Source organism: Anas platyrhynchos, chromosome 3 (assembly GCF_047663525.1).
Source record: "Anas platyrhynchos isolate ZD024472 breed Pekin duck chromosome 3, IASCAAS_PekinDuck_T2T, whole genome shotgun sequence".
Taxonomy (NCBI): domain Eukaryota; kingdom Metazoa; phylum Chordata; class Aves; order Anseriformes; family Anatidae; genus Anas; species Anas platyrhynchos.
The window spans coordinates 95,137,537-95,153,525 of NC_092589.1; the positions used below are offsets into that span (position 1 = coordinate 95,137,537).

Sequence of the window (15,989 nt, forward strand, 5' to 3'; positions counted from 1 at the left end):
TGTGGAAGAGAAGAGCAAACAAACATTTTTATGTTTTATTCTGTGTTCAAGTGTTAGCTGGGATGTTAACGTTAAGTAGTTTCTTATACTTTTTCCAGGTGCCATTCAGAATGAGCAGCATTGCCTTACTCTATATATTTAGTTGGAGTCCTGCCAATTGTTCAAGATAAATCATCACATGTTATGTAATGTAGGAATAATGAAAGATATTGGGAAGTTAAATAAGTCAGATCTGCAGTATTTGTGAACCTAAAAAATCCTTTCACCAGAGAAATGATGTTACTATTCTACTCAATATAAAGAGGATTTAACCATTTAACCATTGTTTTGTGAGACCAGTTGGTTCATCCCTATTGAAGAATTTGAGAAATTGTGAAATTTGAGAATTTGTGAAATTGAGAAGGTGATACTTAAGTCTCAACTTGAGTAGATACAGCGCTAGCAAATTTGGAGAAATGTGTTTCAATTTGTGTTTTCTTGTATGTCAGATATATGTGTTAAAATTACAGTGAATTGAAACCCTGGAAAGCCTTGTCTGAATATAGGCTGGCTTTCCATACATAATTGTTAAGCATTGGAATGGGCTGCCCAGGGAAGTGGTTGAGTCACCATCTCTGGAGGTCTTTAAAAGACATTTAGATGTAGTGCTTAGTGATATGGTTTAGTGGAAGACTGGTTAGTGTTAGGTCAGAGGTTGGACTAGGTGATGTTGAAGGTCTCTTCCAACCTAGATTTTGTGATTCTGTGAAATGAAAACCTAAACAATCTTTAATCAGAATGAATTTAAATCCTTTTGTAGGTTTTAACTAATGCTTCTGCTAAGATTATAATATTGTGATGGCATAAGGCCTGTCCTTCCCACACTGGAAAAACATACAGTAAAAATACATCGTTTTTCATTTGTTGTATCAGAAAGCTTCATTTTTAGGTATGTAATGGCCAGTAACTATTTCCTTTCAGACAGATAACTTAAAAATACTGCCATTCTTAGCCTTTGCTGTAAAAATGATGACATACCAGAATCAAGTAGTACTCTGGGCTAACAAAGCACATGGAACAGTGTTATGTAATCCTGTTCTTAAGTCAAGCTACAAAACAAATTGTCTTGAGGATTTTTACACCTTTTACTCATACTGGACCAATGTGGAATAAATTATTACAGGAACAGCAAAAACAAGGCTTCTGGATCCAGTAAGACAAAGCATGAAGTGATATGCTGCAGAAATATTAGACCATTTAAGAAGGAATCTTTGACTCACATTGCAAAAGTTTGATCGTGCTTTAGTTTTAGTAATTAAATATAGTCTTAGCAATTACTAATTGAATCAGGTTATGATTTTCCTACTTTGTGCACTGGAAGGGTTTCATCCCATTCTCCACACCAAATCTTGTTTAGCTGTTTCTTAAACACAGGTAAGAACTGCCAAACAGACCAAAAGAATTATCACAGAACTTTCTCTCTGACACCTAATAGGAGTATGTAGAATTCCCCCCCATGTCATTTACTGCCAGATTCTGACTGTCTTTAGGGACTTCCTTAGCCAAGAGCGCATGCTGGCCCACCCTACTTAATAGCCAGCAATGGACCAATTCTCTAGTAATTTTATGGTCCTTTTTGGAACACAGTTTTATTGTTTTCTTTTGCTACATCCTGTGTCACAGTATGCACCGTATGGAAAAAAGTGTGATTTGTTGTTTAACCTACTCCTTACTAATTTAAATACGCGGCCCCTTACTACAGGAGAGGGAGATGGCCCAAAACTACATTCTTCTACACCAGTGTGATCTGTGTGAGCAGAACTGCAATTCTTGTAGTGTTAGCCAGCCAGGAGGGTTGGGTGCAAGGAGCAGAGCAACAATTGGTGTCCCTCAGCCTGACCTCATGCTCTGATGTGCAAGGTGCTCAAGACTGTACGATCAATCACAAGCTTTTCTGCATAAATTATAAGTAGTGGAGAAATTTTATAACATTTTGAAGACATGTAACTTCTTGAATATTAGTGTATTTGAATGTAGGTATGAAACGTGGCTTGGTTTGTCACCTGTTAGAAGTCTGAGCTTTTTAGCCACTGTCGACATGCTTGGATTGCTCAGTCCATAATGCGTGGCATGAGTGGCAGAGGGAGGACATTGCAGTGTCACCTGTGAGGCTGGGGACTTGGATTTTGTCTGGCTAGCTTTGGATCCACAAAGATTTGATGAGTCTGTTATTCATATTATTTTGAAGTGTATTTGCAATAAACAGTAACATCAGTTTCACCCTGTGAGAGAATATGCACAGTTCTAATTTTATTAAATTTTCCAGCTTTCCAATTATAGTTTTCCAAGTTCTGTGTTATTGGCATTGCAACAGGGGGTCACTATGTTCCACGTGTAACATATGTGTGTTTCATTTTTAATAAGCAACTTGCCAAAAAAAAAAAAAAAAAAAAGTGCTTGCAAACTCTGGTCTTATAACTCTAAGGATCTTGGTAATGCTTTCTCCTTTCCTGAATTTAGTTTAAAGCTGCAATGTTAGTCTAGTGAATACTCATTATGTGTGTGAGAACCCTTCTTTGTATTTAGCCCATTTTTATTTGTTGTCAGTTCCAGGTAGTCAGTAGTAACATGCGACTTTTGAGTTTCTTTTACACATATTTTGCTACTTCCCACAGCAGAAGAGTTTTATCCATTATCCAAGTTGGTTTTGTGTATTTCATTCTTTTAGGATTATCAAGGATTTGCTCTAATCTTTTAAAAAGTATCTGGACTGTTTCTGTACTTTTATTCAAATTTTGTCTTGACTTGTACTTTTTTTACATACCTCCACTAAATCTCTCATGTATCATGAAGTATGCTTGTTCAAGTAAAGATCAGTAACACATGAACAGTTGAATTCTTCAGGTTCTAGGAGGGATCATGGGAATATCTGTGTAGATAGATATCTTTTGTGAATCTTGTGCCATTGCTATAATTTATGCAATGTATTTTAATGCATTTCCAGAATCAATTATAGATTTTTCAGAATGGAAGGAATATTTTAATTGAAATATGCTTCAGAGAGCTCAAATATGCTAAAACACCCATCTTTTTATCAGTAGTTATGATTTTTATCTTTTTTAAACATGATACTTCAGCTGGCCTTCATTAACAATTACACTGTTGAAAAAAGAACACAGTCAAAATTAGCACCAATCTGGCAACCTTCATAAAAAGACAATGGATTTTGTGCAACTGAAACTCTGAGTAAAGTACCCTACTGCCTTGCTGGGAGTATTTTGTGAGGCTTGTGCCACTACCTGAATTGAATGATTATTAGGGATACAGCTTGAATTTTCATGGTGTAAATGGGCAGCAGACTAGAAGTGACCATCTTTTAACAAAAGTTTCTAAATGTTATTCATGGATCTATTTTTGAACATTAATATAAATTAAACAACGTGGAGTCACGACAAAATAACCTCACTGACAATCCTTATATGAAAGTAAGAAATTAAAGCAGATACTATGTTATGTTATAAAATAAACCATAATGTTCAACAACAGTACTAAAGAAGCCGAGATTTCTTCTCCCAAAGAATGACCTCAGAAATAAAAGTTGTATGCTTAAACATCTTTATATATATATATATATATATATATATATATTGTTTTTCAAAAGGTCTCAGTTTAAACTGATTTTTTCAATCCCATCTTTTACAATCATGATAATTTTTAATAGAAAAATGATACTACTTCAGATATTATGGTTTTGTATACCTGTCTTTAGAAAATAAGGTGATTGCACTAATGCTTTTTCTATCTTCTTGGTGAATTGACTGCAAAACAGTTTGCTCATAACAGAGAATCATGTGAAAATATTCTAGAATCTTGTATTTTCTTGACAGAATGTTTTATGATAATGCATGTTTTCTGAAGTCTATAAATTTTCCTTACACAAGCTGTTGACCAGTGCCAAAGGGTGATGTTCTACCAGGCACTGAAGAGACAGGAAATATTAAAGACAGTAGCAGAAAATAATAGAATAAGGTGATAAATGCTCATTTTAGGAGTAAAATAATTTTTTGCTTTCCTTGCAAAAGCTTTTATGCGTGGTTTCTTCTGCTATTCATAAGCATGAGGGAGATATAAATAATCCATGACGCTAACTAGTAAAAGGGGGTGAAATATTTTGAGAAGTGTAGCTTGTACCTTAAGTAAAAATGCTTACACCTAATTGATTTGTATATAAAGCCTTGGCCAACGTAGTGGATTTTTACTTGGATTGCATGGAAAAAAATCCATCTGTTTAATATCATCCAAAAACAAAAATAGACACTTCATGATTAAGGAAAGCTGCAAGACAGATTTTCCAGGGATTGTGAAACTATGTTCCTTTTACAGTTAAATCCGTTATATCTGCCAGATATTATCAAATAATGGAAGATTTATTTAAATTGCTAAAACTGGGATAGCATAGAATATTTATACAGAATTGTTTAAGCTCATCATCATAATTGAAACAAATTCTTGCTTTTACGCATCCGGAATTCCCAGCTGTGGAGTCTGCTACTGAGGAAGACTGCATCAAGGGATTTAGTTCCATGTCTGGGCAAACTTCACTCTGTGGTGAAGCAGGGAGACCAATGGCTAAGCAGTGGTATTTCCCACATGGAAAGGACACCCAGAACTCATTTTACCCTTGGATATCCTAGTTTACAGTTACTTTTATTGTGATTCTTAGTCAAAAATCTTAGTGAAGACTTTCAGGAGGCTTTGCTAGCTGTGTCTGTAGAAACTTATCAGGCAAAGGAGGATGAATAAAAGGGGAACACAGATGTATCTCAAAATAAAAAAAAAATAGTTAGCAGTCAGACTGATATGTGATTGATCGTGTTAGCTTTTAGGCACAAACTTAGTAGTGCATGATAAGGCTGCAGTAGAGAAGCCAAAGTTTTAAACCTAAGAGTTTGGCTTACTAGGATATCTTGCTGCCTTTAAATTTCATGTGTCTATAGCACTTGCTAAAATTATTTATATAGGCTTGTAAAGGGGTAAGGGAACACTTCCCATTTAAGGGAAAAATTTAGAGGAAAGATTAAGACATTTGAAGGAAATGCTGGGAGATGAGTGGTTGGAGAGCTGCCAGGCAGAGAAGGACCTGGGAGTGATGGTGGACAGTCGGCTGAATATGAGCCAGCAGTGTGCTCAGGTGGCCAAGAAGGCCAACGGTATCCTGGCTTGTATCAGAAACAGTGTGACCAGCAGGGCTAGGGAGGTGATCGTCCCCCTGTACTCGGCTCTGGTGAGGCCACACCTCGAGTACTGTGTTCAGTTTTGGGCCCCTCGCTACAAGAAGGACATCGAGGTGCTTGAGCGGGTCCAGAGAAGGGCGACGAAGCTGGTGAGGGGCCTGGAGAACAAGTCCTACGAGGAGCGGCTGAGGGAGCTGGGCTTGTTCAGCCTGGAGAAGAGGAGGCTCAGGGGCGACCTTATTGCTCTCTACAGATACCTTAAAGGAGGCTGTAGCGAGGTGGGGGTTGGCCTGTTCTCCCACATGCCTGGTGACAGGACGAGGGGGAATGGGCTTAAGTTGCGCCAGGGGAGTTTTAGGTTAGATGTTAGGAAGAACTTCTTTACTGAAAGGGTTGTTAGACACTGGAACAGGCTGCCCCGGGAAGTGGTGGAGTCACCATCCCTGGAAGTCTTTAAAAGACGTTTAGATGTAGAGCTTAGGGCTAGGGTTTAGTGGGGACTGTTAGTGTTAGGTTAGAGGTTGGACTCGATCTTGAGGTCTCTTCCAACCTAGAAATTCTGTGATTCTGTGATTCTGTGAAATTAAGACAGTTAAGAAAGTCAGACAGCTGATGCTGAAAGAGCTGACTAAGGCAGTGGTAAGACTTGCAATAAGCTTATTTTTTAAATACCAAATTGACTAAGCCTTACATGAAATTTGAGGCAAAAGAACATCAAGAAATGAACTGCCTCTAAAGGGTAAGATGGTCCAATGTGTGTAAGGATAGAAAGCATAAAAGCTCAGTAGATGCTTTGATTTGTAGTTAATTCTGGTTAGAAATGTAATGCTATGTTTATTGGTATTGTAACTGTATATATGATAAATACAAACCATTTAAAATAAGTTTTCTGGAAAGAGGAAGAAAAGAAAATCTAGAATTACAACCTTTTCTGTATTTCATATTTCAAAATGTTGCTTAGAAGCTTTGTAAAAAAAAAAAAAATCCCTGAAGGCATTTTTTTCCCTAGCTCAGTGAATCATGAATTATTCCATAGCATTGATTCTCTTACTCCCTGTGGGTGGCAATTTTCCCATTTGTAGTAGTTCCAAACATTGTGTTTCCCTTAATGGCAGAAAAATTGCATGATGAATCTGTTTCATATTAAGTTTTGATTAAACACAGGCATTTGTGATAATTTTAGTTACAATCTGCACTTCACAAAAATTACATTTTCATCTAACAAATGGAGTGATACTTATTGTTTCACCTCATGCTCAGAAGAATATCTTTTGATAGTTACGGTAAGGTTTCTTTGATAGTTATGTCACCCTATTAAGCATAACTTCCTGTTAAAAGTGCCTTGTTACTTATGGTGGATGGAAAGAAAAAGAAAGCTCAGATTTTGAGGATTTGTACTGTGGATGAAATCTCTGTTTAGGAACAAGGATGCTAATACATTTCCAAAACTTGGTTTGGCTTTTGACAGAAGTTAGAGAAGCAACTCCAGATATCTAAGCTACTTTTTAACTTTGCCCTTTGGGAAAGTGCTAGTTGGCATGACCAGGGATTATCCATGTAAAAGGAGGTAATAGATTTGGAGCAGACAATGAGAAGGAAACAAAATTTACTGTTTTAAGCATCCTGGAACTGAACCTACAGAAACTAGTCCTTGCAGTTGCTGAACCATGGTAGATATAGAGAAAAATAATCCTTATGGGAAAATCTCATTCTTTAAGGACAAATTAGCCACTTCATTCTCCTTCTCCTGTGCCAACTGACTTGTGGTGAATAACTGTGAAAATCTCCACCCCATGTAATCTGGGAATCACTCAGATTAAAAGAAGTGATAGGTTCATTCTTAGCTGAGTGAATGTCAATGAGCCATAAGAGAATTTTGAGAGTCCGGATAGTCTCCCACTGAAATAAGAGCTTAAATTCCCTGCATTTCAGTAGTGCAAAATCAATCAGAAAATAAAAAAATGGCCCAGTGACTTAGTTTTACAGTTGTTCTTTGAGTTTTGTCCTTCTTTTCCACTGACATAAAGGTAAAGTTAAATGTCTTGTATCAGCGATTTCTTTTAGCCCTGAAAGTGCAACAGAGCTCAGCAGGACATTCTGTTTCTTCTCTTAAGCATGCTTATATAATGGTAAATCATTCCCTGTGTTGGATAAGTATGTGGAATGGTCTTCTCTCAGCCCTGCACGTAACTGAGAAATGTGAACATGGAAAGCTTTGGTGCATCCTTTCAGTAAAAGAAGATTCCTGCCTACTGGGAGATTTTTTTTTCATCATTGTGTGAAATTCTGGTATGGATATTTATAGCTTAGTTTTACATTTTACAGCTACAGAAATAAACTGTTAAATAAATATACTGAGAAGTCACAGACAGGTCTAGAAGTTCTTAATATGGTGATAAATGCACTCCATTTCCTATCAGTTTATTTGCGCAAAAGATGGTTTTGGACAAAATTTTAGCCAGAAGACTTATATTATGCAAGGTGAGTAGAATTTTTAGAATGAGGCTTTGTTTTCCAGTTATTTGTATTATATTATTTGATCTCTTCTTTTAATGATACATACATTGGAATTTAGGTGACTTACAAGATGCTGAGGATACCATAGTTAACTCAAGCAAACAGACTAATGAACTGCTTCTGCTTGATGGGCTCATTATTAACGAGAAGCTGGGTATAATCTGCAAAGCAATGGAGCTATCTTTTCCAAGCCAGCATTGTACAAATGTAGTCCATATGGAAACTATTAAGTTATTCTGGCTGTTACACTCATGTTGATTTTTTTTTTTTCCATAGAATGTGTTTGTTTGGTGTTGTCTAGACCAGTCCACTTGTTTTCACTATAGCATATTAATTTCAACGTGATTAAATCACAAAGTCTATATACCAAATCCTTGCTGCAGGTTGATAATGGTACAAGAACAGTATCTGTACAAAAAACTTGAAAGGATTTAACTAAGAGGAAAAACAGATTAACTGAATATAGATTACAGTTTTAAGTATATCTTGAGTTTTGTTTTAAAGCTAAACTATATTCACATAAATTATTGCTTTAAGAAACCAGTTTGAGATATACTGTAGAGTTAAATGAACAATGATGGTGAGGAAATGATAGAGATCTTCAAGTATTTATGAAAGTGGAAGCTAGCATACATCACATATGATAATAGCTCTCTCTTGTGTTAAATTACAATCAGTGTAATTTAAATAGAAAAATAGGATTTGTGGTACTCAAACCTGATGTCCTGTTGTCCAGGACTTTTGCTGGAAGAAGGAAGGCATGCTCTATTTTATATGGGAATCTTATGAATAATGGGTAGTGGTTTCTTTCCCCATGTCAGGGTTTTCAGTACAGTATTACAGCCTTTGGTGGGCAACCAGGAGTACATGAGCCTGTCCAGGGCAGATGTGGAGTTCTGGCAAGAAAGCACCAGGGAGGGGCTGAACTTTGCTGTTTCACTGTATCCCCAGATGAAATAGTTTGCATGTATCCAGCTGAAGCTCTTTTCTTATACCATTATTTTTTTTTTTAATTTTCCATTTTCTGCCCATATTTGGAACCCTAATTATATAACAAATGTTAAATTTATGAGGATATGTTTTTTTTTTTATTATTTTTTTATTTTTTATATAGTATTTTTGGGTAAGATATTCATAAAATATTCCATATATTTAAAACTTTTTTTTTTCCTCCTTCTTTCCCTCCTCTCCCCTCAGGGAATTCCTGGAATCCCTGGAAATCAAGGAGCAAAAGGACAAAAGGTATTGTTAGTAAATCAAAACACAGTTAAAAACTATGCATATATATACTGTTTCTGTGCTAAAGGTTCAACCTGTACTGAGAGGAGGGTTTTCACAGGGGATATTTAGGACAACAAATCATGCTGCAAATGAAAGGAGACATATTCCAAAATGCTTAGGGCATGTTTGGCATCTCTTATTAGGTCTTATTTCTACTATTCCAGAAGGAATGCATAATTTAAAAGTAACAAAGTTAATGTCATAATATTTTGAATCCTACTCAAACCGATGTGCATAATTAAAGGGAATTTAACACAACTGTTAATTGTACATATATTAATTACACAACTATTCTCTTTATCCAAAAAAATATAGGGTGAAATTGGACCACCGGGTCAACCAGGAGCAAAAGGGTCACCAGGGGAAACTGTGAGTTTGCAGAATCATGTTATTATGAATAGGAAGTACCAATAATTCTTACACTGTTGTTTGCTACCTGTGATGAGCCAACAAGCACATATAGTAGCAACCTGGCATTTTCACATTTGCAAATAGGATCAGATCATATCTAATTTATAAATTATCCCCCAAAATATACACACACTTTTATTTTCAAATTGTTAATTTCCAGACTGCACATTTGATAAACAAATCCAGCAAACACATTATCATTAGTGTGAATTTGCTTTCTGAGTTACTTTAACTTTGATTTAACTCTGAAGGTACTCAAGTCAATTTATTATGAAATTATAGACTAGATTATATGTTGTCATAGTGTGCAATGGATTTTTGAATGTGAATATTGGGATGCTTTTCTAATAATATTCACTTTCAACAAGAACTGTGAGAATAGCTGAGGTCACAAAATTCCCAAAATGCTTAAAAAGATTTTTTATTTTGTAATGTAGGAAATTGAAAATAATTTAGTCTTTTTGGACAGTCCAGCTTAACACATCTTAGTTACTGCTTAAGTAGAGTGATTTCTGTGTTCTTTATAATCATTTAGAAATCACAGAATTCTTTCATTAATTAATAGGATCTTCTTTGTTAGTTGAACATACGCTGCTTTAAAAATAATTATCTTTTTATATTGAAATCATAGAATCATTCAGGTTCGAAAAGACCCCTCATCTAGTCCAACGTTTAACTTAGTACTGACAAGTCCACCACTAAACAATACTTTTAAGTTCTACATCTACATGTTTCTTGAAGACCTCCAGGGATGGTAACTCAACCACTTTCCTGGGCAGCCAATTCCAATGCCACACAACCCTTTCAGTAAAGAAATTTCGCCTAATATCCAATGTATATCTCCCCTGGAACAACTTGAGGCCATTTCCACTCATCACTTGGTGCTAGGGAGAAGAGCCTGATCACCACATCACTAATGTTCAACAATGTTTATGTGGTTCCATTTTTAATCATCCTTAATATACCTCAATATTTTTGTTTTGTGCTTTATATATTTTATCCTCTTTGCTGACTAAAATGTTTCTGACTTTCCTGAAAGATGTGCAGTTATTTTAATGTGTTCATGGTCTATTTTGTGTGTTTGATGTGTCATTTAATGTGTCAGCAATGGGAAGAAGAGCTCATGTAATGAGCTTGTTGACACTCAATCCAAATAGAATACACAGCCTCCCTTTCTTAGAAAGCCGAGAAAGCATTTCAGTGAAAATATTTAATCAAGAATTTTCAGCATTTCTGTAGCGCTACTAGTGAGATAAATAGGATTATATGGGAAACAATAAGATACAGTTTAACTTAGCTTAGAAAATATGTTTGAAGATAAATCATCACAGAGTCCAAATCTGTGATTTTCATTGTGGTAACAGCGAAAGTTTCCAATATCAGAACCAAGAAGAAACATCAGATTCTTATGAATACCTCGACAACATTGCTTTAATACACAAGAGACTAACATGTAAACACTTTTTACAAAAAATAATTTCAGAACAATAGTTCTCTTGATTGTTCATTCTATCTGAGATGGAAGTGAAAAAGGAAGCAGTAAATTAAAATTAACTGGACAAAGCTGAGGGATTTGAATAGTAGCAACAGGAAAATGCTATGGGTAGAGCTTCAGAAAAATCACTGGAATTAATGGATGACATTTAGCAAACAGAAGAGACTGAGCAGTTTTGAGTGATGTCTGTAGGTATAGATGGCACAGATCTTTTTATCCCTAAATAGGGAAGCTATGCATAGAAGTCACAATATCAGTGTCACAAGACAAGGTTATGGCAAATTTGTTAGTCCAGTGGCATATATGAAGTTTTGAAACCGGGGGTGAAAGCTGTGAACTGTTCTCTCTGCTGTCCTTGCCATCACATTGCCTCTTGATATTTTAGCAACAGGTGAGTACACTGCTATAGATTCTTGGATTTTGGCAATCATTAACAGATTGTGTCATTCTGTTTCATAATTTTTCTATCTCTTAATTTGTCTATTACATCTCTTTGCAAGATCTTTCCTTATGAAAAAGCTTCATCAGTAATGAATTTGCTCTTACCCCATGAGCTATCAGTTTTGATTTTATCCATTCCCAAAGAGAAATGGGTTTCAGTGGCCACTATGCAGCATTAAAAAAAAATAGAAGAAAGGAGAGGGCGCATTCTGAACTTAAAGAAAACCCTGCTTATGTCTGCAAAATCAAACTGTGGCTCTCTAAAAGCTCTCCATGCTGTGGTTTAGGTAAGACCATACACTCCAACAACATGCGTGAACGCTAGATCATTGATGTTTCTAACAATATCCTGTTCTTCTGCAATTATTGCTGAGCAGTATATACCTATTGGGCTAAATGAAGTGTGTACTTTGTGTATCTAAATCCAATTCCTTTCAATCCTTGCTATTTTTGATTATATCTTAGTGTTTTAATCTTAATCTTTTTGATTATGTATATCAGTTAGTCCTTTCAGTATCTGTAATTCCCACTGCTCTCTTCCTGAAAGCAAGTCTATATTTTTTTTCTGCTCTAAATTTCTTAGGGTGTACTTGTTTTATACAGAATTGTTTAGATGATTATTTGGTGAGAGGGTCTTTGATTTAAAATAATGTTATGTCCATTGTTGGAAAATTACTTTTTACTGGATATTTGTTTTCTATTTATTTTTCTGTAAAGTTTGCCTGTATGTCCACTCAGAAGGTGGATGGACTTCAGATGCATAAACCTAAATAGTATTCTAACTTTACTTTTCAGAGAAAAAATATTTTCAGATCCATCCAAAATTTATATTTTATCTTGTATCTGAATTGTACTTGAATTATGTGCTAAACTTCATTTATAATTGGGTGGGTTGATCAAGAGCACATCCAAAACAGGAATCATTATTCACATTTTTCAAGAAAAACTTGACTCTGGTTTCCAGATAATATAGATTATAGTTTATGTTACATAGATTATATACAGACATGGATGTCTGTAAATGTATTGATGATCTCACCTCTTCTGTCATGATTAAGTTCCTTAATAGAATATAGGATCAGTTGAAACCAATGCACTCCAAGATGGAGAGGAAGACTGAATCTAGTTTTGTGTTTTACAAATTCTGGAGTACTCTGTCATCCAATAACTTCAGAATTTCCTGTGCAATGTACAGCTACCCTGCATCCAGCCAGCAGTATTTTTTCCCTATTCCACCATAGGTGTGACCACTGCATCATAGCTGTCAAAAGCCCCTTAGAATAACATGAGTACACTGGTTAATTTTCTTTTTATGAAATTAAAAGACTCTTTCAGCTCCCTGAAGACATTCTTTGAAAGAATAAATTTCCTTAAGAACCTGTTGTTGGAGTTGTTTGGATCACATTTGGAAGAAGCATTGAACTGGGAAGTTCGAATACTTCTAGTTAATACGTGCTCATTTGGTCTCACCTGTTCCTCTAATCATTTTTATTAGCTATCACTGGAAATTTTTTCTCCAGTTCTTTCTGAATGAAGCTGAACAAAATGCTGGAGGGGAGGCTATATCAGCAGCTGTAATAAAACCATGTGTGATTCCAAAATGTACATATTTATTCAAGTAACTCACTATTTTTTTCTTCAAATTGTCTTTACATAAATAACATCTGGTTCTGTGATAGACTTGAAAATAATATATTAATGTTTCCTGACAACTCAATTTAATGTATCTTTTGTCACCTGATAAAATAAGTAGAAAATTGATGCATGGAATATTTGAATATGTTATGTGGCATTAGGGAATTCTAGCCAGAAAAGATAGTGGGATTTTCCTTGTATTACTCACACTGAATATGTTTGTTCCAGAAAAAAACAGATGGAAAGCTTTGGATGGGCTATTAATACCTTGGGAAAATTCTTCAGTAACAAGTTCTTCTTCAGTAATAACTATCCCTATTACATTGCCAACATCAGTAATTTATTAATTTATCTGCCACATAAATAGTGTCAGATCTGGAAAATGGGGAAGTAACACTACATTTTATGTTATTGAATTATTGTTTATTCAGGACATATTTTTCTCTTGTAATTTTACATGCCCTAGTTTTCAGATTATGTTCTCAAGCCTTTCTTATATTGCATCAGAAAGTTTTCTTCTTGCAGAGTGCCGATTTCATGTAGTTACCCTCCTGTAGCTTTTTAGTTGCAGTGCAAGAAAGGAAGTCTTGCACTAGGTTTTATTTTTCCCTTATAATATAAAATGAATGTGAGACATTTGTGATGAACATTTAACTACTACTAATCCAAGTGTGGGCATAAACTAGAAGAAATCTAGCGTGGAGTTTGCAGGGGGTAGGTTCTCAACAGCATGTTACATGAACTGTATCACAAGGCCATACTGAGCTGGCAATGTGAGAGGAACCAGAAATCCCCAAGTTCCGTTTCTCATCCTTTCCCACTATTGCTCCTCAACTTGTGTTTCCTTTTCTCTACTAATTAATGTGCTAGAAATGAGCACAGAACAGGAATTCAAGGAGGAGAAAATAATAATTTCACAAGGGTTTTCAGAGAAGGAAAGTGGCCATCAAGGAATGCAAAAAAACATTACATAGCTCTGTTTCAGAAGGTCAGTAGATAATATTAAATTTGTTTTAAAAAAGCTGAACTGAATTCAGCCTTACAGTGAAATGAAAATGTATAAAAGCTTATTTTGCTATATAAATGGAAATAGAGAAAATGTGAAGAAGCAGGACTGATGTGCAAGTAAATTAAGACAGCCTTGGTGTAATCAAGGTTCAGTTCTAAAATGAAATGGATATTTTATTACACTGTCCCATAACAAAGCTGATTCTAAACATATGCCCTAAGCAAAAGGTTAATGGAAATACACTGTCTCTCAGGCTGTAAGTGGAAGCAGACTGTGGAAGCTTCACTCCAAATAAAGAGGAAATGGTAATTTATATTCCAAAATTATGAAAGAAAAGGCACAGGCTGTAGTAAACCTTTATTCACCAAAAAAGTAGCTTATTCTAGATTAACTGAATCATCTCTGATTTTTAAGTAAGCACAAGCAGATTGAATCTTCAAAGTTAGGATAGTGTTGGAAATTATGTGATGTCTATAGTATATATGTGATGTGTATATATATAGTGTTATTATTACTATACTATATATAGTATTATTTATATTAGAGAAATAGAAACGTAATAGTTACTCAATAATTATATAATTACTCAAGTTTTACTCACGATAGATACCATTTGTGTTCTGTATTCACAGCCCTGTATCTGTGGCCCAAAAAGCAAGTTGTTGTGCTTATTGATGTTAATATATTAATTTGGTGCCTGATAATTTATTACAACACAGCATGATAGAAATCTGAGATAACCTCCGTTGCCTCAGTTAGCAGCACATGCAAAATAACAGAAAAGTGATGGAATGGTGAAAACCCTGCATATAAAAATTACTTCTCATTCTAAATATTTTGAAATTTCTCTTGTATTTTCAAAAACAAAGCCATCCTTTTAGTCTTAGTGAAGTAAATTTATTTTTTTTTGTCACAACTGGATTACTGTCTGTGTAACAAATTACTGTAGACACATTTATTTTTGATCATGTGCAACTTTTGAAGAAGGATTGGGATATTATCACTGAACTGAATTGTTCCTAACATTTAGTACTAAATGGACAGTGGTTGCAAAGCAATGTGAAAGCAAAGATTAATTTAAATAACAATAATAAGAGTAGTTCTTGAAAATAATAACAATTGGAAGAATTGATAACATTTAATCACTAGTAAATTAGATTACATGACCTTATTTAATTGTTTGACTTTGTGTTATTTCTTGTATTTTATGCTGTGTCTTGTTAAGTACATTCTTACAGCAGATCATATTTCAGAGAATATATGGAAGTCTAAATAAAACAATAATAATATATTGTTTGGTTTTTTTTTATTGACACGGTTCTAGAGTAAAAAAGAAGTGAGATGAAGTGGTGAGAAAGACATATATTGACACCAGATTTAGAAAACACTATAAATGGGAATTCCTTCTTGGAAAGTATGATTTGAAAATAAGATTTCCTTTCTAAATTATACTTGAGAGTAGCTTTAAAGAGAAAGGGGGAAATGCAGAAATTTAATGGTTTAATACCCTTTTGTTATTAGCTTATGTGTGGAACAAAGACAGTTAAATATGGCTTCATCAACACATTTCCCTGAGGAGTCTAAGGGACTGTTGGGGTCTTGAATGAATGGTTCAGTCTCAAAGACTGTTAAAAAGCAAAGGTTAGGCCCCAAGTTAACTGATCCAGATAAATCTCCTCAAGGCTTGGAAGAGGAGACAAGGCATGGCAACCTTGGAGGGTTACATAGTCAGAAAGAAGAGAGAGAATTCTGAAATACCACAGATACTTTCTTCAGTTTTGGGAACCCTAAGTGGAAACTAAAACTTGTGTCACTTTCAATTATAGCTAAGGACATTTTAAAGTTATGTTAAAAATTAGATGATACAGATGGAGTTTTAATTTGCAGAAGTTTTTCTCTCAGGAATATTTTATGACAGCACCGTTCTTTTTTTTTCCTGAATGTTTTTTCCATTGCACAGTGGCCCTTCCTTAGGCAGTAAGAGGCC

The 15,989-nt window shown here is 35.0% G+C and overlaps 1 protein-coding gene across 1 annotated transcript in view; it reads left to right on the plus strand.

Annotated features, from left to right (window-relative positions):
• Positions 1-15,989, plus strand: part of COL21A1 (collagen type XXI alpha 1 chain) — a 115,349-nt gene that overhangs the window by 80,950 nt on the left and 18,410 nt on the right. Inside the window, exons 18-19 of the mRNA XM_027455081.3 lie at positions 8,928-8,972; positions 9,327-9,380. Of these exons, the coding sequence (XP_027310882.2) occupies positions 8,928-8,972; positions 9,327-9,380 (99 nt within the window). The remainder of the gene's footprint in view (positions 1-8,927; positions 8,973-9,326; positions 9,381-15,989) is intronic.